Genomic DNA, 26,995 nt, shown 5'->3' with positions numbered 1-26,995 from the left:
AAGTAAGATAACACACAAGAAAGAGAATGTTTTAGGGACGCCTGGGTTGCTCAGTCGGTTAAGCGTCCGACTTTGGCTCAGGTCAGGATCTCGCGGTCCGTGAGTTCGAGCCCCGCGTTGGGCTCTGGGCTGATGGCTCAGAGCCTGGAGCCTGTTTCTGATTCTGTGTCTCCCTCTCTCTCTGCCCCTCCCCTGTTCATGCTCTGTCTTTCTCTGTCTCAAAAATAAATAAACGTTAAAAAAAATTAAAAAAAAAAGAAAGAAAGAGAATGTTTTAGAGGGGGATGGGCAAAAGTGGGTGAAGGGGACTGGGACGTACAGGCTACCAGTTATAGAATTAATAAGTCATAGCAATGAAAGGTACAACATAGGGAATATTGTCAATGGTATTTCAATCACTTTGGATGATGACAGATGGCAGCTACACTTGTAGTGAGCACAGCCCAACTACAGAGCTATGGAATTGCTGTTATATACCCCAAGCTAATGTACATTCTGTGTCAACTATACTTCAGAAAGAGAGAGTGAATGTTTTACACAAGTACTAACATTATCTTCTGATATCTAATTGAACATAAAATGATAATATCTAAAGACAATTCCCAATATTTCAGGAAAGAGTCCCCATATAAAATCAAATGTACTCTCGGGAAGCATTCAGAGCCTGTGGAGGGCAGTGACTGGCCCTCTTTTTGATTTTCAAGGAGACCCTGCTCAACAAGGTGGAACCCTCATTTTAGGTCCAGGTAAGCATCAAAGTGCAATTCCAGTAGTATGCTTTTTGTGCCTTTTAGAAGTTAAGAGGCCACCCAGTTTCTTCATAAAATAGATACCATGTAAAAATGGCAATTTGACATTGTAATAGTCACCATTCTGTGCTTGTAGGGGCAGGGGGCATCTTTTGTTTTTAAAGGCTTCTGTGTATTTTGTGTCTGTTTATTGGATGTAATGTGCCCATCATTCTGTGCCTGAGTGATTTCAGTATTTGAGATAGGAAAGTCAGTGGTGGTTTGGTGAATTGTATATGGCTATAAAACTGTTTAAAAAGTTCATGGAGGGGCACTTGGGTGGTCCAGACAGTTGAATGTCTGACTCTTGACTTCGGCTCAGGTTGTAGTCCCAAGATTGTGGGACTGAGCCCCGCATTGGGGTCTGCACTGAGCGTGGAACCTGCTTAAGATTCTCTGTCTCTCTCTCTCTCTCAATCTCTCTCTCTCTCTCTCTGTCTCCCCCGCCCTCCTCCCCCAGCCCCTCTCCCAGCTTGTGCATATTCTCTCTCTCTTAAAAAATAAATAAAAATAAATAAAATAAGAAGTTCATGGAAGTGAACATTTCCACATAAGAGAAAATCCTCAAGCTTTCCCCCCACCCTGCCTTTTTTTCGAGGGGGGGGAGGGGGCGTCAATAGAAGAATCAATCCAGTTACTTATATCTAATAAGGCTAGAAGACTTGCTTAGTGTCAGAAGGCAAGTCAGCTCATTCAGTAACAACTACTGTAAGCCACATAGTTTTAGTAGCTTTATTGATTGGAATACCTGAAATTTCTTTGGCTCCACATTGCTAACTGGTTGACCACTGGATCTCTACCATGTTCAAGTATTGTAGTCAGGGACAGGCACTAAGTAGATTTTTCTTAGTTCTTCCTCTTTGAAACTGCCCACAATAGTGAGCATAGCTTCTAGAAGTTATAAAATGTTACTTTAATAAACTCCAGATGTCTAAAAGTCTTTAGAAGGAGGCTTTTGACCAAACATTATGGCTTTTTGGCTTTCTGCAGTTAGAGTACTTTAGCTAGCTAAAACCTGTCATTCAATCTCTTTCCCTCTCTTGTGAATTTACACCAGTTAGACCAGACAGAAGAGAAGCCCTGTTTTATGAGACGGAGTCCTATAGATTATCCTCAATGACATTGAGCCATAGTTTTGGATGGCTTGTTTCCATCGTCCAACCTGTTGTGAGCCCCTCATCTCCATTGTCTCAGTATCATGTGACCACATGTTCAGGTGTGTAAGAGTGATGAGCACACAGAGTTCATCACTGGAACATACTCAATAAAGAGAATATTTTGATACTCTGCCGGAAGGAGTGTAGCTCCTCTAAGGAAAGAGCTGGGTGTACTTATTTACACAAATCTATCACAGTTAACCCAGTATTTCATTTTGTCTTATTTGATAATAAGCCAATTCATGATATTAAATCTACAGTGATACTATAGACAACAGTTAAGTATAATGCAGAGAACATGCCTCTTATAATTAATCATGAGGGTTGATGGAGGAAGGTGGGGGGGGGGCGGATGGACTAGATGGGTGATGGGTATCAAGGAAGGCACTTGTGGTGAGCACTGGGTGTTGTATGTAAGTGATGAACCACTGAATTCTACTCCTGAAACCAATATTGTACTATATGTTAACTAACTAGAATTTAAATAAAAATTTGAAAAGAAAAAACACACATGCAAAGAATTACAGAATTTCATCTGTAGGTTGAAATAAAAAAAGCTAATCTAATGTTTTAAGTTCAACATCTGGCTTTGAGTCTAAGAATCAAAGTAAAAAGATCTAGACCTATAAATTACGGGTTTTTTTTTTATTTGAGCAGATAAAAGGTTTGTTGTGGAGGTCTTAACAGTCTCAATGCCCTGCTTTTCAGCCTCTTTTGGTCTCTGGTTATAATGCAGATAGCCTATTAAATCAGTGTTTGAGAGTGAATTTTTTTTTAAGCAAGTGATTTATTCCATTATTACATTTAAGAAACAGATGTGATTTTCCATTTGATATCTGTGTTCTGTATTGTTCCTGTCTGTTTGACAGGACATTTTATTTAATTACATCTAATAAAACCTAACAGAGGTTATAATTTAAGAATATTTCCCCTTAGATCTCATAAAACATTAAGTATCACTCTTATTTAACCATAATCCTTTTCATCCTTTATTACCTTAATTAAAAATTATTACAGCATTATATAGAGAATATTATGAACTCCACGCAATTAATTTTTCCCTTAGGATTAATTAAAAGTTGCTTTTGCTTCCTTTATTCTAATAAGCAATAAATCTAATGAATAATACTATATGCCAACTTCTGCCTTTTATTCTTACTCTCTTCTAGGTAACAACATCCATTTTATACACCGTGATAGAAATAGGTTGGATCACAAACCCATCAACTCTGTTTTACAGCTTGTAGGAGTTCAGCATGTGGACTTTACAAGCAGATCTTCAGTTATCCATGTGTGATGGTGTAGACTATCACTTTCGAATGGACCCTTGGGATATGACCTGAAATGTTCAGATGTGATATCCTTGTGCAGTGTCTCACTTGTTGGCTTTTCCCAGCCTTTGAGGAGTTATGAAAACATAAAGAGACCACGTACTAGTTGAACTACATACTGAGAGGCATCAGTTGTCAAAAATGTTATATATATTTATAATTCTATAGCTTTTAAAGTTTTATGTAAAATAAAATTTTATTTATATAAAATAAAACTTTAAAAGCTATAAAATTAGAAATACCATTTTTTATTTTACATTATGGTATATCCATTCAATGAAAGTTTTTATTGGCCCTCATTCTTTTTTTTCTTTTTTTTTTCAACGTTTGTTTATTTTTGGGACAGAGAGAGACAGAGCATGAACGGGGGAGGGGCAGAGAGAGAGGGAGACACAGAATCGGAAACAGGCTCCAGGCTCTGAGCCATCAGCCCAGAGCCTGACGCGGGGCTCGAACTCACAGACCACGAGATCATGACCTGGCTGAAGTCGGACGCTTAACCGACTGCGCCACCCAAGCGACCCTATTGGCCCTAATTCTTATGAAGAACATATAAAGGGAAAGGTAAGCAACTCAGGACCATTTTATCCAGTGAAAAAGCAGGGTGTCAAATCCTGTAAATAATGTAATCATATTTTTATGTATATGTTTATATTTTTGCATACTTAGGAAAAAAGACAGTATATAAACACACCAGGTTATTGCCAGTAGGTACCTCTATATGGTAGGATTACAGTATCTTTATTTTCTTTTCCATATTTTCCTTTATCTCCTAACTTTCTATAATGAGCATGATTCATTTTTTTAGCCAGGAAAAGTTATTTAAAAATTATATGAAGAATATATTCCTATATAGGAAGCTTCATAAAGTTGCATATAAATGCAACTGTCTACATGTTTCCATCCACATTGCTTTACTTAGAGGAAATATTGCAAACCAAACCTGCATAGCCTGTGTTCAAAGCACCTTGTACCACACACACAGTATCCATTTCACTAGGATTTGGCGCGGGGGGGTGGGGGGGGGGGGTGGGGGGTGGAAAGAGTAAAAGGAGAAAAACAATGTTTTATATATTTAATATATGTATTTAAAATATGGTTCAATATGCTTTTTGAAAGAATTTTAAGAATTGTTTAAACTAAAAACTTTGTAACTTAAATGTACACTGGTTTGCTTGCCAAATTGCTTTTATTTAGTGTACTGTTATCTTTTATTTTTCTAGAATGTTAATAGGTTTACTTGGGAAGTGTCCCAGAAATTCTGATGAAAAAAGTACAGCAAGATCAAAATCTTGGTAATTAGTAGCAAATATACACTGCTTTGAACTTATAAACTTTTATATCAAGCATATGAGGTCACACACACAAAATATATTTTAAATATCCAAATACTTTAATGTACATTCATGTATATATACATTAAACAATCATGTTGTTTTTTTTTTTTTATTTTTTAAAAAAAAAATTTTTTTTTCAACGTTTATTTATTTTTTTGGGACAGAGAGAGACAGAGCATGAACGGGGGAGGGGCAGAGAGAGAGGGAGACACAGAATCGGAAACAGGCTCCAGGCTCTGAGCCATCAGCCCAGAGCCCGACGCGGGGCTCGAACTCACGGACCGCGAGATCATAACCTGGCTGAAGTCGGACGCTTAACTGACTGCGCCACCCAGGCGCTCCTAAACAATCATGTTTTTAACCAATAAAAACAAAATTCCTCATGACATTTAAAATTAAGCAATTTTGTGCTATTTTTTATAGTAAGGGAAGACTGGTGACCCAGATCCCTTTGCTGATTTTACACTTAAAACTGCTGAATCAGAGCTTACACAAAAATTTATATATTTATAAACTTACACCACATTTTTCTAAGATACACAAATGTTCTTTATGTGGCTTCAGGGAGGTTCAGTTACATAAATACAGTGCAGTGGTAAATTGCTGACCCAAACAAACATATTTAAAACAAAAAATATTTCTGGTAGTTACTGTGAAATATGTAAACATGCTGCATACCCAATAATATACTAGACTCCAAATTTTGAAAACCTTCCTATAATAAATACATAGAAATTACTGTTAAAAGAATACCATCTAGCCCTGTTATGGTGCTAATTATTTGCCAAGTAGTGTTTCAAGTGCTTTACATAGTGCTCTATAGAATTGACATCCCCATCATGCCCATTTCACAGAGAAGAAACATCTTTTTTCTTTTTTTTAAATTAACTTTAAAAAAAAATTTTTTTTTAATGTTTATTTATTTTAGAGACAGAGAGAGACAGAGCATGAATGGGGGAGGGGCAGAGAGAGAGGGAGATACAGAATCGGAAGCAGGCTCCAGGCTCTGAGCCATCAGCCCATAGCCCGACGCGGGGCTCGAACTCACAAACCGTGAGATCGTGACCTGAGCTGAAGTCGGACGCTCAACCGACTGAGCCACCCAGGCACCCCTTAAATTAACTTTTAATAAGAAAGTGAGGAAACCATCAGGGCCAGAAGCAGAAACATGCCTTGAAGCCATGGGCTGCCCTGAAGTTTGTGCTCATCCAGGAATGTTCTTTGGCCAACTCAAAGGCTTTGTGTAGTAGAGAGTTAAGACTAAGACCACTGCCTAAAGTAGTGCCTGAGACCTAAGCCTGAGACCTGGGACTTCCTGGGACTTCTAAAAGCTACAGCTGCATTGCAGTCAGATCCATCCATAGACCAAGGATCCCAGTGAGGAAGTGTGTTGTAAGGCTCCTGCAGTGAACTACTGGGGCAACAAGAATTTTAATAACATGAACGTACATGTTTAAAAAAATTTTTTTGACATTTAATTTTGAGAGACAGCACGAGCAAGGGGAGGGGCAGAGAAAGAGGGAGACAGAATTTGAAGCAGTCTCCAGGCTCTGAGCTGTCAACACAGAGCCCAATGTGGGGCTCGAACCCACAAACAGATCATGACCTGAGCCGAAGTCACATGCTTAACCGACTGAGCCACCTAAGCACCCCTTTTAAAAAAAATTTTTTTTTTTCAACGTTTTTTTTATTTATTTATTTTTGGGACAGAGAGAGACAGAGCATGAACGAGGGAGGGGCAGAGAGAGAGGGAGACACAGAATCGGAAACAGGCTCCAGGCTCTGAGCCATCAGCCCAGAGCCCGACGCGGGGCTCGAACTCACGGACCGCGAGATCGTGACCTGGCTGAAGTCGGACGCTTAACCGACTGCGCCACCCAGGCGCCCCTAAAAAATTTTTTTTACTGGGGCACCTGGGTGGCTTGGTCGGTTAAGTGTCCGACTTCGGCTCAGATCATGATCTCATGGTCCGTGGGTTCGAGCCCCGCGTCGGGCTGTGTGCTGACAGCTCAGAGCCTGGAGCCTGTTTCAGATTCTGTGTCTCCCTCTCTCTCTGCCCCTCCCCTGTTCATGCTCTGTCTCTCTCTGTCTCAAAAATAAATAAACGTTAAAAAAATTTTTTTTTAATTTTTTTACTAAAAAAATTTTTCTTAACGGACTGCATGTTTAAAAACCAAATACTTTTGTTTCTCAAGAAGATTGATGATAAGCTAGTAACCAGCATAAAATGCTTATTTATGTTACCATCTACCAGTGGGGCCAGAGTGATAACATGGACCATGTGAAACTTGGAGACAAGCTTTCTAAAGAAGAAACATCATCTACTCCAAAGTTACCAGTTATTTTAAGAGGAGTGTTCCAGAAAATAATTAAAGATGTACAGTTACAGAAGGTACATTTACACATCATTCTGTGAACATTTATTTTTCATTTTTTGTTTTTGAGTAGACTCCATGCCCAACATGGGGCTTGAACTCACAACCCTGAGATCAAGGGTTGCATGCTCTACCAACTGAGACATTCATGCACACCTAGTTTTAATTTAGAACAGAGTCCTTTTAAATTAATTTTGCTCATTTTCACTTCCAAGTTTTCTTGTACCCGTATAAAAAGTGGAATGGCAGCTATTCATATATTAGCTCTATTAGCAGAAAACTTTGAAAACAGTTCCCAGATGCCAGTTTTATATCAGTATTATATAAATCTAAATGATTATATACTGTGATAAAAACAATGTTCATACTAAATTATGAAATCTATGGAGCACAGTGTACTTGGAACTTGGTTGTGATATATATATATATATATATATATATATATATATATAAAAATAGTGTCCAAGCTGTCAGTCAAAATAAATATTATAGTTGTGAAAATTTATTAAATTTTTTAAAACATTTTTTATTGTGATAAAATATACATAAAAACTTACCATCTTAACCATTTTTAAAATCTACAGTTCATAACATTAAGTATACTCATAGTGTTATGTAATCATCACCACTACCCATCTCCAGAATTTTGTCATCATCTCATACTGAAACTCTGTACCCATTAAATAACTCTCATTGCTCCCTGCCCATAGCCCCTGGTAATCACTGTTCTGCTTTCTGCCTCTATAAATTTATGGAGTCATACAATATTTATCATTTTATGTCTATCTGATTTCACTTAGCATAAAGTCCTCAAGGTTCATCCATGTTGTAGCATGTACCAGAACTTCATTCCTTTTTAAGGCTAAATTATATTCTATTGTATGTATATACATTTTATTTATCCATTCATCCCTCAGTGGACATTTAGGTTATTTCTACTTTTGGGCTATTGTGAATAATGTTGCTGTCAACCTTGGTATACAAATATGTTTGATTCCTTTCTTTCAATTCTTTTGTGTATATATCTGGAAGTGAAATTGCTGGATAATAGGGGCATTCTGTGTTTAAGGAACTGCCATACTGTTTTCCACAGAAGCTGCACCATTTTATGTTCCCACCAGCAATGTACAAGGGTTCCAATTTCTCTATATCCTCACCAGCATTTGTTTCTAGTTTTTAAATTTCTTTCAATGTTTATTTATTTTTGAGAGAGAGACAGCGCGCGCAGGGGAGGAGCAGAGATAGAGGGAGACACAGAATCTGAAGCAGACTCCAGGCTCTGAGCTGTCAGCACAGAGCCCCATGCAGGGCTCGAACTCACAAGCCATGGGATCATGACCTGAGCAGAAGTCAGCTGCTCAACCAAACCACCCAGGCACCCCTCTTGTTTTTTTTTTATAATAGCCATTCTTATGGGTATAAAGTGGTACCTCATTGTAGTTTTGACAAAATTTACCAATTTTTAAACATGTATACACATAATAACCAAAAGAAAACATATCTATGAGCAGCTGATGTTAAATAAAAAAAAAAAAAAAAAAAAGCATGGCAGCCTGGACTTTCAACAACAAAGTCCACTATTGAGCATACATTAGAAACATTTGGAGAGTTAAAGAACAGTTTTGTAAATCAACCTGTGTTGTCCTGATTGTGGATATTTTTTTCTTTTTTTGTGAATGGGTCCTTACATGTTTTGATTTCTATTGTTTAAGTTGGAAATCTTTAGTGAGTTTATTTAATGAATGGTGTGCCAAAAAACTTTCATTTTGAACTTTTAGCAAATCATATGATTGAAAACAAACCTTACAAATAGGAAGACATTGAAATCTGGCTTTTAAATGAGAAGGAAACTAAACAGAATAAATAATTGAAAACTCAAATAGAATAAGATTTAATTATGAAAGAATGAAATGGAGGGGCACCTGGTTGGCTCAGTTGGTAGAGCATGCCACTCTTGATCTCAGGGTCATGAGTTCAAGCTCCACATTGGGTATAGAGCTAACTTAAAAAAAAATAATAATGAAATGGAAAAAAAAAAAGGAACAAAATGGCCTCTGATTATTTACCATAAAAATATGGTAAAACATTCAAAAGAATTTTAAGTGGAGAATTTATTTGATGAGTTTTATCTTGTAAAAATTATGTGTTGAAGAAAGGTACTGAGTGGAAGCAAAAGACAGTACATATTTGAAAATGTTAGGGCTGTAATATTTTTTGGTATCAAAAAAAATGGACTTTAGGGGCACCTGGGTGGCTCAGTCAGTTAAGCATCCAACTTTGGCTCAAGTCATGATCTCACAGTTCATGAGTTCAAGCCCCTCATCAGGCTCTGTGCTCACAGCTCAGAGCCTGGAGCTTGTTTTGGATTCTGTGTCTCCCTCTCTCTCTGTCTCCCTGCCCCTCCCTGTCTCTCTCTAAAAAATAAATAAACATTTTAAAAAATGGCCTTTAAATACCCTCCATTTAACAATATTTTTCTGGAGTATACCAGGTACTTCAGTACCTAAAGAGACAGTATATTTTCCATTTGAAATGTGGACTACAGAGAAAAATCAAATGAAGAGGTCTTGGGGCGCCTGGGTGGCGCAGTCGGTTAAGCGTCCGACTTCAGCCAGGTCACGATCTCGCGGTCCGTGAGTTCGAGCCCCGCATCGGGCTCTGGGCTGATGGCTCAGAGCCTGGAGCCTGTTTCTGATTCTGTGTCTCCCTCTCTCTCTGCTCCTCCCCCGTTCATGCTCTGTCTCTCTCTGTCCCAAAAATAAATAAACGTTGAAAAAAAAAATTTAAAAAAAAAAAAAACAAAGTGGTCTACAGATTCCTAACAGAATCCTTACCAAGTTTTTCATGGAACTTGAAATGCTCATTCTTTTTTTTTTTTTTTTTTTTAATTTTTTTTTTTTTTCAACGTTTATTTATTTTTGGGACAGAGAGAGACAGAGCATGAACGGGGGAGGGGCAGAGAGAGAGGGAGACACAGAATCGGAAACAGGCTCCAGGCTCCGAGCCATCAGCCCAGAGCCTGACGCGGGGCTCGAACTCACGGACCGCGAGATCGTGACCTGGCTGAAGTCGGACGCTTAACCGACTGCGCCACCCAGGCGCCCCTGAAATGCTCATTCTAAAATTTATGTAGAGGAACAAAAGCTAAGACATTCCTAAAAAACAAGAGTCAAGAAGTGGCTTCTTCTATGAGAAATCAAAATGCAGAATTAAGTCATAGCAATTAAAAGATTGTGTGAAACTGGAAGGGCATATATAGAGAGAGGAATGTAATAGAATGGAAAGCTCAGAAACAGACAAACATATATAGACACTTGACACACGCTACAAATAACTGGAGAAAGAATACAGTAAATAAGTGGTCCTGGGATATCTAATTACCACAGGAAAAGAGAAATACAGTAGTGCAATATTTGTAAGCCACTGTTTTTCAAATCACAATATCATCAGATTGTGTGGTATGACCTCAGGCAAAGACATTCCTGTCAGGAGTGACATTCCAAGGGTTTGGAGATTAAGAAGCTAAGGGCAAAGGCCAGACCTCTTTTGTGGGAAGATCACATTCTTTAGTACACAACTACAAATTCATAGGGAAAAATCTCATAAATGGTGAATAAATATATGAAAAAATTTTCCAACTTCACTAATAAACTAAATCCACAATAATATACCATTTTATACTCAGGAATTTGGCAAAAATAAAAAGTATGACAATACCAAGTGTTGAGGATATGGGTACACTGATAAAACATAAACTGGAAAAACAATTTGTGGAGCAATTTGGCAATACCTAGGAAAATGGAAAACATGTATAGCTCTAGAGCCAGTCTTCTATAAAACAGATAAAATGCACAAATATATCTACAACAACATTGCTTGGCATAGCTATAAATTGGTAACATCCTAAATGTCTATCTATTACCAGGATGATGAATTAATTGTGGCATAATGTTTTAAGAAATATATATTAAGGATACTTACATATGTCTTACAGTCTTAAAAAAATGCAAGGCAATCATAAATAGTAAATTAAGGAGAATAAATATCTTTGGGGAGATAAAGGTGGAAGTGATTATTAGAGTGGCACAGAAAGGGGGTTTGGCTGAGTTAGCAAAATTTTATTTTTTTAAAAAACTATATTAATTTTTTGTAAAGATTTTATTTGTAAGTCATCTCTACACCTAATATGGGACTCAACTTACAACCCTGAGGTCAAGAGTTGCATGTTCCTTGGAACACCTGGGTAGCTATGTCAGTTAAGCATCCGACTTCAACTCAGGTCATGATCTTGTGGTTCGGTTTGTGAGTCCGAACCCCGCATTGGGCTCTGTGCTGACAGCTCAGAGCCTGGACCCCGCTTCAGATTCTGTGTCTCCTTCTCTCTCTGCCCCTCCCCTGCTCATCCTCTATCTCCCAAAAATAAAAATTTTTAAAAAAAGGGGGCGCCTGGGTGGCTCAGTCAGTTGAGCATCCGACTTCAGCTCAGGTCATGATCTCCTCATTCAGGAGTTCAAGCCCCGCGTCAGGCTCTGTGCTGACAGCTCAGAGCCTGGAGCCTGCTTCAGAGTCTGTGTCTCCTCTCTCTCTGTCCCTCCCCCACTCATGCTCTGTCTCTCTCTCTCTCAAAAATAAGTAAACATTAAAAATTAAAAAAAAAAAAAAAGAGTTGCATGTTCCACCAACTGAGCTAGCCAGGTGCCCTCAAAATTTCATTTCTTAGGTGATATAGTGGGTACATGGGTATCTGTTGTGTCATTCTTTATACCTTTTGTATTCTTAATTAATTCTATTTTTTTTAACGTTTATTTATTTTTTTGAGACAGAGAGAGACAGAGCATGAACAGGGGAGGGGCAGAGAGAGAGGGAGACACAGAATCTGAAACAGGCTCCAGGCTCTGAGCCGTCAGCACAGAGCCCGACGCGGGGCTCGAACTCACGGGCCGTGAGATCATGACCTGAGCCGAAGTCAGACGCTTAACTGACCGAGCCACCCAGGCGCCCCTATACCTTTTGCATTCTTAAATGGTGTATAGTACTTTGAAAAGTGAATATATATGTGTCTGTGTTTACACACACACACACACACACACACACACACACACACAAATGTATTTAGCCTATTTTGTAGATGTATTAATTGGGTTGGCCTTACATTATTCCCTGATAATTGCCTTTATAGCCTAAATGTTGAAAGAGAGGGCAATCGACAGTTTTACATTTATGCAAAGAAAGTAGAAAAGCATTGTCTACATCTTTAAAACATGTAGGTTTACTAAGCTGTACATTCAGTTCCTGCCTAGAATAGCAACACAGGGGTGTCTTTCTTTCTTGTTTGGGATCTGTGCTGCAGTACTCTCTTACAGGTGATGCGGTCTGATCATCAGGGAAAAGATGTTTTCCAGGGCCTATTATATGTTAGGTATTGTGGAAGATTTAAAGGAAAGAAACAGCAGAATCTTTGCCTTTAATCATTCAGAATATATTTAGGGAGGGCAGGAAGAACATCAGGGAAAGTAACAAAATAGGGTAGTAAATGATAAACAGGCCTCTGCAGGGTGCAGAAAACCTCACAGTGATTTGAAGGTCTTGGAGGGGAAGGCAGGAGACTGGAGTGCTGGGAGGTTTGCACATGAATTTTTTTTTTTTTTTTTTTAAATTTTTTTTCAACGTTTATTTATTTTTGGGACAGAGAGAGACAGAGCATGAACGGGGGAGGGGCAGAGAGAGAGGGAGACACAGAATCGGAAACAGGCTCCAGGCTCCGAGCCATCAGCCCAGAGCCTGACGCGGGGCTCGAACTCACGGACCGCGAGATCGTGACCTGGCTGAAGTCGGACGCTTAACCGACTGCGCCATCCAGGCGCCCCTGCACATGAATTTTTAAAAGCAGCTCACAAGGACCACAAGTGTAATTAGCCTTATTCATCATGATGAGGTATTTGATCATAGCTCTTATGGAAGTAAAACTTGTTTCTAGAAAATTATTTTTAATATCACGCCAATCTTCTTACAATGCCATTTTTAAAAATAGGTAAGCACTCAGAATACTTTTAAGGTTTCTTTAGAAATCATTCCAGCTCTGTTATTTAACTTTAATCTGAGAGCAGCCTGTAATCACTGACATTTCCAGACTTTGACTCCTAAGGACTTAAAATGCCATATATGAATGTATTTACTAACTTGATGTAAATAAATAGCCTCATAATTCCAAGCAACATGCATACATGTCTCATATGCAGTTCATCATTTCTTCTGCTTAAACCCATACTTTCCTCTCCCTTTTTGTAGACTGAAAGCTCAGATTTTGAGATTTTGTTGCTCATGTCTATATAGGCAAGTATGAGGCCCTCCTGTGAATTAATACTGTGTGCCACACAAGGGGAAAACAAAGCAAAAGAAAATGCTTTCAAAAATGTATTGAAGGGGCACCTAGCTGTTTCAGTTGGTAGAGCATGTGACTCTTGATCTCAGGATCATAAGTTTAAGTGGCACACTGGATATAGAGATAACTTAAAAATAAAAATTTTTAAATAAATAACTAATAAATAATGTACTGGAGACATTTTTCCAAAGATGACAAACAGATAGACAATGGGTACATGAAGAGACGATCAAATAACTAATCATCAGGGAAATGCAAATCAAAACCACAATGAGGTATCACCTCACACCTGTCAGAATGGCTAAAATCAAAAAGACGATAAATAACAAGTGTTGACAAGGATGTGGAGAAAAGGGAACTCTGGTGTACTGTTGGTGGGAATGTAAATTGGTGCAGCCACTATGGAAAACAATACGGAGGTTCTTCAAAATACTATAAGTAGAGCTACCAAAAGATCCACCAATTGCACTTCTGAATATTTATCCAAAAAAAAAAGTGAAAACAGTAACTCAAAAAGATATCTGCACCTTCATGCTCACTGAAGCATTATTTACAATAGTCAAGACATGGGAGCAGTCTAAGTGTCCATCGATGGATGGATAAAGAAAATGTATACATATGTGTGTGTGTGTGTGTGTGTGTGTGTTGTGTGAATATACATGTGTGTATACATATATATGTATACACAACACACACACACATACACACACACACACACACACAAATGAATATTACTTAGCCATGAAAAGAATGAAATCTTGCCATTTCCTGTTGACATGGATGGATCTTGAGGACATTAAAGTAAGTAAAATAGGTTAGATAAGAAAAGATAAATATGTCTGATTTCACTTATATGTAGAATATGAAAACAAAATAAAACCAAGCTCATGAATATAGAGAGTAGACTACTGGTTGCCTGTGGCATGGATAGGCAAAATGGGTGAAGGGAGTCAAAAAATACAATTTCTGTTTATAAAATAAATAAGTCATGGGAATGTAATGTACAGCATGATGACTCCAGTTAATAATACCTTTTTTTTTTTTAGTTTATTTATTTTTGAGAGGGAGAGAGACAGAGCGTGAGAGGTAGAGAGAGAGAATCCCAAGCAGGATCCGCAGTAACGGTGCCCACTTTGGGGCTCATACTCACCAACCATGAGATCATGACCTGAGCCGAAACCAAGAGTGGGATGCTTAACCAACTGAGCCACCCAGGCACCCCTCTAATTAATGATACCTTACTGCATATTTGAAAGTAGCTAGGAGAGTAAATCTTGAAAGTTCTCATCACAAGAAAAACACATTTTGTAACTATATATGGTGACAGGTGTTAACTGGACTTATTGTGATGATTTTGCAATATATACAAATATTGAATCATTACATTTACATCTGAAACTAATATAATATTCTGTGGATTATGCCTCAGTGAAAAAAACATATTAGAAACAATGATCCATGTATGTTGCGTAGTTAGGAAAATTAAAATATAGTACCAGAACCATTCTGGCAGACAGACCTGTGACCAAAGATAAATAAAGTATCTTTCTGCCACTTCTTTAAGGAAAGAAAATGTATTCATTTATTAATGTTGAGAAATTATTCTAATATTGAGTTAGAATCTATGGGCTGCATTGTAATCACACATATCTCCATTAAAAACTATAAAATTCATTCTGTAAGTTTTCTTATGTCATTTTGTTTTAAGATATAAAAGTGAACCACTCACAGAGTATTTAATAACAGATATGTGCTTGAATATGCATAGACTATATCTGGATACATAAAATATTGAATTTTGAGGTGGATATATTATCTATTTAATGAAGTTATTTTTATAAGTAATAATCAAATTGTCTTGCATCATAACCTTCTCTAGATTAGTTAATACTAATTGGTTACAGAAGACTCAACTAAAAACAGTGCAACAAAGAATAGAAACCTCATTGCCTTATAATGCCAGTTCTCTTGTTTTCTTGAACAGTATTATTTTCTATTTCCCACACAGAAATCAAATATACTTACAGTGATAATCAGGCAAATATAAATTAAAACAATGAGATGGGGCACCTGGCTGGCCTAGCTGGTACTGTATGCAACAATTGATCTCAGGGTTGTGAGTTTGAGCCCCCACATTGGGTGTAGATATTACTTAAAAAAATAAATGCTATTTATTTTACTATATTTTATTTTTTTGAGGGAGAGAGTGCACAAGCAGGGAAGGGGCAAAGGGAAGAGAGAGAGAATCTTAAGCAGGCTCCATGCCCAGCACAGAGCCCAATGGGGTGCTCCATCTCACGACTATGAGATCATGACCTAAGCCGAAATCAAGAGTTGGATGCTTAACTGAGCCACTCAGGCACCCTGAAATGCTACTTCAAAACCAAACCAAACCAAACCAAACCAAACCAAACCAAACCAAACCAAACCAAACAAAACAAATGAGATGCCATTTTCCTACCATGTGACAGAGAGTGCTACCAGGAGCACAGGTCAGGCTGGGATTCAAAGGCAGTCAGAGAAGACCACACATCAGTTAACACTTAAATAGTTGTGAAAAAGCGTTTAAGAATTAGCCACACAGTGGGGCGCCTGGGTGGCGCAGTCGGTTAAGCGTCTGACTTCAGCCAGGTCACGATCTCGCGGTCCGTGAGTTCGAGCCCCGCGTCGGGCTCTGGGCTGATGGCTCAGAGCCTGGAGCCTGTTTCCGATTCTGTGTCTCCCTCTCTCTCTGCCCCTCCCCCGTTCATGCTCTGTCTCTCTCTGTCCCAAAAATAAATAAACGTTGAAAAAAAAATTAAAAAAAAAAAAAAAAAGAATTAGCCACACAGAAAAGTGGTGGTAAGGGCCTCCAGGAAGATGCTACAGCATGGGCAAATGCAAGAGTATGGGGGAGTATGGCACTTTGGGGACTCTGAGAGGGTATGTGGCAGAGCATACAAGGCAGTGAAGAAATCGCAGGAGATTTTGTAGACGAGACTAGAATCAGTTCTCAGAGGCCTTGAGTGTTTTTTAAATACTGTGACCAGGGGCACCTGGGTGGCTCAGTGGGTTAAGTGTCCGACTTCGGCTCAGGTCATGATCTCAAAGTTCATGAGTTTGAGCCCCGTGTTGGGCTCTGTGCTGACAGCTCAGAGCCTGGAGCCTGCTTCCAATTCTGTGTCTCCCTCTCTCTCTGCCCCTCCCCTGCTTATGCTGTCTCTCTCTCAAAAGTAAATAAACATTAAAAAATTTTTAAAAATAATAAATACTATGACCCAGTAAAGACAGCTAGACCTTCTTGGAGGAATAACTGACTCCAGGGCAGGGAAAGGACAAGTTAAACCCTGAAAATCTTGTGCCAGAAAGTAAGAAAGCACTAAAAAATTGATGGGGACATGTCAAAAGGACACAGAAGCTAATATGAAGTGCTACCCACTAGTCAAATCTGAGACAATTTGAGCATCAAAATACATAGTGACACTAAGGGATTATAATCCATTATAGAAAACTAGAAGTAAATCCATAATCTATCCACCTACTTACATGCATGCATACATGCATACACACATAGATACACATGCATGCATACATGCATGCACACATACATAAATGCATACATACATACACAGGAGAGAAAATAAAGCTCCTCTTTCTATAGAAAGCCAATAAATAAATGTAGAACGTAATTAGAAAGTCACTATCTGTACCATTATAGTAACAACTGATTCAGAATCCTCAATGTGTACTAAATCACTGGGTGGAAGTTTGTGGTCTTAAACTATCTCCCCACAAATTATTAATTACAAAGGGAAAAGTTATACCTTTATAGTGGGAAAAATTGGCAGGCAACACCTTAATGAACCCAGTGATCAAAGTTCATTAATTACCCAGAACTGTCATCCTGGGCCTCCTTACCTGACACAGCAAGGATGCACCATCACAGTAGAAAACTCCTGCAAAAGTACACATCCTGAGCCTAATTGTTAGAAAAAGGATTGCTTCCTGGGTCAGGGAAAACCAATGCTATAAAGGACATTATTAGGACAATTGGTGAATTGTGAAGATGAACTAAACATTTGATAATTGTATTGTCAAGGAATGTTAAGTTTCCTGAATTTGACAATGACATTATGGTTATGTAGGAAAATGTTCCTGTTTTTAGTAGATAGAGGTCATGATGTCTGTAACATTTTCTCAGATGGTTCCCCCCTAGATTAACTTGTAGGTTTGACATTTTCAAACTAAAATAAAATAATAATAAAGATGACTCTCATATAAATGTGTAGGATGGTCCAGAAGATGAATTCAAGACTCTCTAAATGGGGCAAGGGGCTGTGAGAACATTTTAGTTGATAAAATATGATCAGATTTACCATCTTGAAAGTTTACTATGGAGCAGGGTGGAGCACGGTCCAGAAAATGAACATGGTGTCCAAAAGACAAGTTTGATCTGCAAACTCTTCACTTGGAGTTTCTTTTCTTTCTTTTTTTTTTTTTTTTTTTACTTTTTTTTTTTTTACACGTTTATTTTTGAGAGACAGAGAGAGACAGAGAGAGACAGAGCATGAGCATGGGAGGGGCAGACACAGAATCTGAAGCAGGCTCCAGGCTCTGAGCTGTTAGCACAGAGCCTGATGCAGGGCTCGAACTAGCAAACTGCGAGATCATGACCTGAGCTGAAGTCGGATGCTTAACCAACTGAGCCACCCAGGCGCCCATCTTCACTTGGATTTTCCAAATACATTTTAACGTTATTTTGGCAGCTAGATTTAAGTCAGAAACATGTTCTTTTTAATATATTTGATAATGCATAAGCTAAAAAAAATTAAGCTATTAAATGTGAAAACATAATTTTTCTTTCCAGAAATATTATTAAATGACAACTCACTTTTATGGACAATTTCTAGAAGCTGATTGCCTATGTTATGGGTCATTTCAGCTGTTTTTGTCTTTGCAAAGCCCCTAACTTTGGATAAAGCAACTCACTACTCACTTGAATCTGCATTTAACAATGAAGTTAATGGAGAATCCAACTTAATCTGTTGATTTGTGCTCTAGTATCACTGAAGAGGGAAAAAATGATAGTGAAAACCTCCTACCATATAAGAATTAAAAACTATAGATCTGTGAGGGTTGCCTGGGTGGCTCAGTCAGTTGAGCATCTGACTCTTGATTTCAGCTCAGGTCATGATCTCACAGTTCGAGCCCTGTGTCAGGAGCTGCACTGACAGTGCAAACAAAGTCTGCTTGGGATTCTCCCTCTGTCCCTCCACTGCTTGCGCGTGCTCACTCTCTCTCTCAAAATAGGGGCGCCTGGGTGGCTCAGTCGGTTAAGCATCCGACTTCGGCTCAGGTCATGATCTCACGGGTCCGTAGGTTTGAGCCCTGCGTCAGGCTCTGTGCTGACAGCTCAGAGCCTGGAGCCTGTTTCAGATTCTGTGTCTCCCTCTTTCTCTGACCCTCCCCTGTTCATGCTCTCTCCCTCTCTCTCTGTCTCAAAAATAAATAAACGTTAAAAAAAATTAAAAAAAATCAAAATAAACTTAAACAAACAAACAAAATCCAAACCTATAGATCTATGTGTTTACTCTTTTCTGCCCTCCCTACTCCTATGGAAAACAGTGTGTGAGAGGGAGAACCAAGACTAGGCTAGGACCTCCTCATAGACAGGAAAATTTGTAGCAAAAAGACAGAAAAATCACCCAATATATTGGAATTGGTAGCCAGTTCTCTTCCAAAGTCTTTGCAGGGAATATTCTCCCAGTCACAACAGGAGATAGAGAATAAATTGCTTTTACACTTTTACAGCTACAGAAGTGACTTGAAATTGATGCCTTTAATTTACTTCTAACTGTGTGGATAAGGGCAGAGTCAGACAAAGGATGTCTTTCTTGTCCTGCAACAATTGGAAAGATAAATGTGTGTAGTGAAGGTGAAGGAGGCTATTAGCTGCTTCACATTACCTGATTATCTCTGCTGATTCCTACATGAAGCACACTCTCTCCTACCGCTACCAAGCCCCCCTGGGAGGAGGCCTGGTGGGGTGCAGCCAGGAGAAAGGGCCAAACTCAGGGACAGCTTGGGTCTGCGAATTCTGTATCCCAGTTATGTCTGAGGAAGAGGACCAAGACCTGAGCCAGCAGAGCCGATCCCATTCAGTCATGTTGGGTGGGAGGGAAGGTTCAGAAACTTGAGGTATAGTGCCAAAGGGATGTCAGAGGTGGAGAGCAGCAAGCAGGGGCAAGGGAAGGGTGGCACATGGATTGGAATGGCATGGGGGATTGTCTGGACATGGGCTTGACACAGGGAATCATGCTTATGATTGCATGGATGGTATTTCTATAAGGATCATTGATTCTGTATCTTGTTTTGAGTGGTGGTTATACAGGGGTATATAATTTTAAAACTCACTGAACTAACATCCAGATCTTTGCTTCTATAACATGTTTATTATATTTCAAATTTTTAAAAGCCCATTGGAAATAAATACAGCAGGAAATTACTATAGCTGAAATCACAATCTTATGGTGCCCCCAGAGCTTACTGTGAACATAAGGTTAATAAATCTTCATAAGAGCCTCCTTTACACTTACAAAAATGAGGTGATGAGAGACTGCACTGCCCAAAACTCAAGACTAAAATAAAGAAAAGAGTTTAATTTCAAAGTTCTGTTGGGCCTTGGTGGAAATGAAAGTGTCCCAGATGTAGTGGCTTCTGCTTTGGTCAGACAGTAATAGGTATAATTTCTTTTGCCCCAGTAGGCCTCTGGGCCTTGTAAGAAGCCAGGAGGAGGAACTGAAATTAGTCTGGACAGTAATTTAAAATACTATCTCCCTTGTGAACAAAAGAAGCTGGAAGTGTATGTTTAACGAAAAAAAGTTTGCATTCCTATGGATTAGGCTGTACCTTCTCCTAGTAACAGTGGTAAAATACAGGAACAATACACAAAATCATGCTCATAATAAATGCGTCATGGTTTATTTACTGAAGGACTTAAATAAATTCAAAGACATATACATATATATATACACACACATATATACATACATATATATACATATATACATACATATATGTATATATAGATGTATATATATATATTTAAGTTTTAATTTATTTAAGTAATCTCTATACCCCATGTGGGACTTGAACTCATGACGCTAAGATGAAGAGTCGCACACTCTTCCCACTGGGCCAGCCAGGTATTCTTATACCTTTTCCTTTAATTACAGAAAATCAGTATTTTAAGAAATTCCTATTTAAAAATTCAATATTTAAATATATCAATTTTCTTCAAGTTAATCTAGAAATTGAATACTATCCCAGACAAAATCACAGAAAGAATTTTAAAATATGTAAGAATATAGGGGTACATGGCTGGCTCAGTCAGTAGAGCATGGTAAAGATTACTTAAAAATAAAATCTTGAAAATATAGAGAATATAGAGAAAAAATTGGCTTTGATTATGAAAAATTTTAAACATAAGAAAGTAGAAAGACAACGAAAAAAGAAATAACCATTACCTGGATTCAATAATTCTTAACATTCTGCCATAGTTGTTTTATAGGTAAATACATAGATAAATGGATAGATAGAATGAGATAAAGAGTATATACTTACTGAACCATTTTACTTTTATTTACTTTTAAAAATTGTTTATTTTGAGTGAGTGAGAGAGAGAGAGAGAGAGAGAGAGAGAGAGAGAGAGAGAATGCACAAGTGGGAGGTTGGGAGGGAGAGAGAATCCCAAGGAGGTGCTGTGCAGCAAGCACACAGTCTGATGTGGGGCTTGACCAAATGAACCACGAGATCGCGACCTGAGCTGAAATCAAGAGTGGGATGCTCAGCTGACTGAGCTACCCAGGTGCCTCCTTACTAGACCATTTTAAAGCTTTATACTCAAATACTTTATCCATAAATTCTTCAGTTATCAGTTGACTTGAGCTGCTATAACAAAGTATTATAGATTGGGTGGTTTTTTGAGTTTTTTTTTTTTTTAAAGATTTTATTTTTAAGTAATCATCCAATGTGGGGCTCAAACTTACAACCCTGAGATCAAGAGTCACATGCTCTACTGACTGAGACTGCCAGGCACCCCGAGACTGGGTGGTTTAAACAACAGACATTTATTTTTCACAGTTCTGGAGCCTGGAAAGTCTAAGATTAAGGCGCTGGCTGATTTGGTTCCTTGTGAGGACTCTGTTTCCTGGCTTGCAGATGGCCACCTTCTAACTGTGTCCTCATATGGTGCACAGAGAGCCATCTCTTTTCTACTTCTTATATGAGTGATAATCAAAATATGAAGGCCACACCCTCTTGACCTCATCTAAACCTAATTATCTCCCAAAGGCCCCATCCCCAAAGACCATCACATTAGAGGTTAGGGCTTCAACATATAAATTGGGCTGGGAAGGGGTGGGGCACGATTCAGTCCACAGTACTAGAATAAGTCCATTCTTCTATATCATTGCATTATTATCATACCCCAAACATTTAACAATATTTCCTTAATATCACCTAATGCCCAGTCCATATTCAAATATCACCAGTTATCCAAAACATGTCATTTATAGCTGGTTTGTTCAGACCAGACACTATGCATTGCATTTGGTTTTATGGCTCTTAAGGTTCTTTTCATTTACCACACATCTTCTCATCCACTTGACCTCAGTTTTTTTCCCATGACATTTACCTGTTTAAGAGACAGACTTTGTAGAAAGTCTCACGTTACACTGTTTTCTTAGAAGTCATTTAATTTGTTCCCTCCTCCCCCTTATATGTCCTGTAAGCTGAACTCAGATCTCAAGACTTGATTGGATTCAGGGTGACTATTTTTCTCCTATTTTATTGGTGATGCTGTGTTCATCAAGAAGCACACAATCTCAGGGCGCCTGGGTGGCTCAGTTGGTCAAGCATCTATCTGACTCTAGGTGTTGGCTTGGGTCATGATCTCAGTGCTGACAGCACAGAGCCTGCTTGGGATTTTCTCTCTCCTTCTCTCTCTGCCCTTCCCCACTCTCTGTGTGTGCCTATGCATGTGTGTGCGTGCTGTCTCTCTCAAATAAAAAAAGAAAGGAGACTAGAATCAGGCCATAGTATATATGAGAACTGTAAATATTTATGGGTAGCATTTCAAATTAATGGGAAAAAGATGTGCTATGTGATAAAAAAGTGTTGGGAAAGAATAGATCCCTACTTTATCCTCTATCCTCCAAATAAATTCCAGGTGGATTAAAGAGCTAAATATAGTAACATCTCTAAAAGAAATAGAAAATAAAGAATACTTTAAAAATATTGGGACACAAAAAATAAGGTACAATACTTAGAAACCTTAAAAAAAGGACTGGTAAGGGGCACCTGGCTGGTTCAGCGGAGCATGCAACTCTTGATCTTGGGGTCATGAGATCGAATACCATGTTGGTGGAGAGATTACTTAAATGACAAAATCTTAAAAAAAAAAAAAAGGACTGGTAAAATTGATCAGACATTAAAACACATACAACTTGTGCAGCAACATGAACAGAGCAATATGACAAAGATTAAGTAATATCAATAAGACTGAAGAGCTGATATCTATAATATATAATCAACTCTTACCAATCTAAAAGAAAATGAAAACAAATGGAGACATGAGCAAACAACATGAATAAGAAATTCTTAGAAAATATACTGAGCACTTTATAATATGTTCAGCTTTACTAGTGATGAGAGAAATGCAGTGAAAATTACAGTAAGCTGTTACTTTTTATTCTCAAACTTAAAAATATTGATTATATCTAGTGATCTCAAGGATGTGCAGAAAAAAGTACTCTAAAATATTATTGGTGTCTATCAAAATTTAAAAGGTGGTCACTCTTCGATTCATCCACCTCCTGTGGATATACATATGTTAGGATATTCAATGCAGAGCTGTTTGTAATAATACCCCCTACTACAACCTAAGTGTCCATCCATAGGAAAATAAATTATGGAAAACATACAAGGGAAATCTGTGCAGCCATTAGAGTCAATGGAGTTGGCTATAAAGACAAGGAAAATGTTCAGGATGCAGTATTAAGTAAAAAAGAAAAAAAAAACAGTTCATAGAACAATATGCACACTATGAAACAATTTATTAAAAATTCTTTCAAATCTAAATACAGACTATTAAAGGTGTAGGGTAGGATTGGGGTATAAGGGTGAAGAAGAATTTTAATTTTTTTTTTTTCAACGTTTATTTATTTTTGGGACAGAGAGAGACAGAGCATGAACGGGGGAGGGGCAGAGAGAGAGGGAGACACAGAATCGGAAACAGGCTCCAGGCTCTGAGCCATCAGCCCAGAGCCCGACGCGGGGCTCGAACTCACGGACCGCGAGATCGTGACCTGGCTGAAGTCGGACGCTTAACCGACTGCGCCACCCAGGCGCCCCAAGAAGAATTTTATATATACAACTATGTATGTATTTCTGCTTTTTATTTACATTTTTAAAAAATACAATAACATGTACATGCATTATTTGCTCATTTGGGATAAAAACAAAGAAAAAGAAAAATACCTCAAGAATCTTTGAGGTAAAAAGACCCTATCACAAAGTAAGACCCAGATTTTAGAAGCCACTGGTGAGGATGAGCATGTATATTCATTTCATCCTGGGAGAAACATTTAGCCAAGGAGAGCATGGATGTGCTGATCTTCATGCATTCTTTCCATTTCTCTCAAGATTACTAAATTCTACTCCACTGATACATTAAACATCTGACAGTCTGTCAAATGCATGCTAGCATTTTTCAAAAGGTAAAGTGAGAGAGAGAATGAGCTGGGTACTGCTCAGTCAGTGCCCTAGGCACAGGCCTAGTCTTTGGGGTAAAAGCATCCTTAGTCGTTCTCTGATCTCAAGACTCAATATAACCAGAATTCTCACCATTCTCTAGCCTCTTCCACGCCAGCATGACATTATTATTATTGTTGTCGCTGTTGTTATTGTGTGGGAGGAAGTGTACATAATAAAAAAACAAATTAACATCAGGAATAATGTTTTAAAAATCTGTAATGGTAGCATGTGGTCTGAGGTCCCCAAATTTAATAAAAATGTATGACATTTATACAACTTTACAGGTTATTTCAAAACCTACCTGCAAGGAAAGATCCCTCCAAACTCTGTCCTCAACCTGTGAAGAATGGTGTTGGCCCCAAGAAAGAGCCCTGGGTTTTCAAACCAAACTCACTGCAGGACCTGGGATAACTGCTTTGCCCTGTCAAATGAGGGATTCCTCACCCACAAAATAAAAACAATAATATCTAACAGGGCATCTAAACCCCTAGCACTGTGTCCAGCATGTGGTAGTAGCTTTCTAAATATTCATTTTCTCCCCTTTTTACAATTCTAAGAGATTTTCAGTCTCAGGGTCAGGAATATGGAGGATTTCAGATTAATGCTGAGATTACCAAAATATCCAATGAAATAAAATCAACTTTTTTTTTTAAGATTTTATTTTAGGGGAACCTGAGTGGTTCATTTGGTTAAATGTCTGATTCTTGGTTTCAGCTTAGGTCATGATCTCACAGTTGGTAGGATCAAGCCCCCACACTGTGCTCTATGCTGACAGCATGAAGCCTGCTTGGGATTCTCTCTCTGCCCCTCCCCTGCTCATGCTCTCTGTCTTTCAAAAATAAATAAATTCAAAAAAAACATTTTATTTTTAAATTTTATTTATTTTTAAGATTTTATTTTTAAGTGATCTCAACACCCAACATGCGGATTGAATTTACAACCCCAAGATCAAGAATCGCATGCTCTATGGACTCAGTCAGGTGCCACTAAACCAGTCTTTTTAAATATGCTAGTGAAGACTTCAGTGTCTATTTTCCCATATACCTGCCACCTAAACCCTTTAGCTTTATGGAAATTTGACCTTAAAGAAAATTACTTATCTTCACATAATTAAAGCTGTAATTCACTTATTATTTGAAATTGAAACTTACTGTCATTTGAAAAAAAGTTTTTTTTTTTTTTTAGGATTTTACTTTTAGTGGTACCTAGGTGGCTCAGTCATTGAGGGACTCTTGGTTTTGGCTTGGGTCCTGATTCACAGTTTGTGGGATTGAGCCCTGCGCTGGGCTCTATGCTGACAGCACCGAGCCTGCTTCTGATTCTCTCTCTCTCCCTCTCTGCACCTCCCTGGCTCTCTCTCAAAATAAATAAACTTTTTTTTTTTAATTTTTTTTTTTTAACATTTATTTATTTTTGATTTTTTTCAACGTTTTTATTTATTTTTGGGACAGAGAGAGACAGAGCATGAACGGGGGAGGGGCAGAGAGAGAGGGAGACACAGAATTGGAACCAGGCTCCAGGCTCTGAGCCATCAGCCCAGAGCCTGACGCGGGGCTCGAACTCACGGACCGCGAGATCGTGACCTGAGCTGAAGTCGGACGCCCAACCGACTGAGCCACCCAGGCGCCCCGAAATAAACATTTTTAAAAAAATATTTATTTTTAAGTGCTCTCTACATCCAACATGGAACTCCAATTTACAACCCTGAAATCAAAGGTCACATCATGCTCTAGGGACTGAGACAGCCAGGTCTTCTATCCTTTGAAATTGTAATGTAATGTATCTATGGACCAGTTTCTACTAATTTTAGGGTAAGATTTCAAATTTTCAGAGTATGACTTAACTAAAATATACATCTAAAAAAATCTTCTATAATTGTATTCTTTTCAGGGTGAATCTACCTAGGACAAAGGAATATTTTGGAGAACTTCTTCCCTAGTTCTTTTGCTTTTCACTGTGCTGCCCATAATGCTGAAGATTATAACCAGATGCATCTGTTTTCTAAGCTCAGACAAGTCAAGGAAAGACAACTGGAATCTTGAAGAATGTTTCAGTATCCACTCCAGCCCTGCACTGTCACTTCTGTGGGTTCCCATGTCCTCACTGTGAAATGGCAGCCTTGGACCAAATATTGTCTAAAGTGCTTTTAAGCTCTAAAATTTTATGATCAATGGTCAAACAGTGAACAATAAACTAACCAATCAACCAAGCAAACTGAACTACATTTCTTATGGCCAATTTCTCAGAGCTTAGAGATTAGTTTATTAAATGTCAGTAAGAGTCAAATTACTCAAGAGAAGTGCCACACATGAAAACAAATATCGTAGAAAGACCACTTTTCTGTCACTACCTAAACATGACCTAAAAAGAAAATATAAACAGGGTTTAAAATTTCGATGTGTGAGAGCAAGGTTAAGTGTCAGACTTTGCCTCAGGTCAAGAAAGAGAGAGACAACCCCACAGTTTGCAAGAGTTGGTGAGTTTGAGCCCTGAATCCGGCTCTGTGCTAATAGCTCAGAACCTGCAGCCTACTTTGGATTTTGTATCCTCCCCTCTCTCTGGCCCTACCCCGCTTGTGCTCTCTCTGAAAAATAAATAAACGTTAAAAAAATAAAATAATTTCAGTGTGTGTACTAAGTGTATGGATTTCCTATTCCCAAGAATGTGAGACACTTCTGCAAATTTACAAACTGTAATTATATACTTTCTTAACAATGTTATACTAACAAAAGCATAAAATTCTGTTTGTAAAATGTGAAAATGCTTAAACAGTGTAATTATCTGTACTTATTATATTTTTCCCTCATTTATTGGAATCATATGCATTTTGT

The 26,995-nt window shown here is 38.2% G+C and overlaps 1 protein-coding gene across 7 annotated transcripts in view; it reads left to right on the top strand.

Annotated features, from left to right (window-relative positions):
* PRXL2C (peroxiredoxin like 2C) overlaps positions 1–26,378 on the top strand; it is a 33,180-nt gene extending 6,802 nt beyond the window's left edge. For 3 of the 7 annotated variants that reach the window (XM_086685194.1, XM_086685196.1, XM_086685193.1), the window contains 2 exons: positions 615–746; positions 1,846–3,106. In XM_086685194.1, coding sequence (XP_086541320.1) covers positions 615–746; positions 1,846–2,012 — 299 coding nt within the window. In that variant the 3' untranslated portion in view covers positions 2,013–3,106. The other 4 variants (XR_015243512.1, XM_086685195.1, XM_025931678.2 and 1 more) reach the window with 4 other exon arrangements.
* The last annotated feature ends 617 nt before the right edge of the window (positions 26,379–26,995 follow it).

The sequence above is a fragment of the Puma concolor genome, chromosome D4 (assembly GCF_028749965.1).
Source record: "Puma concolor isolate L17-30 chromosome D4, mPumCon1.1.hap2, whole genome shotgun sequence".
NCBI lineage: Eukaryota > Metazoa > Chordata > Mammalia > Carnivora > Felidae > Puma > Puma concolor.
Note: the sequence above shows the minus strand (reverse complement) of the source record. Positions and strands in the feature narration are given on the sequence as shown.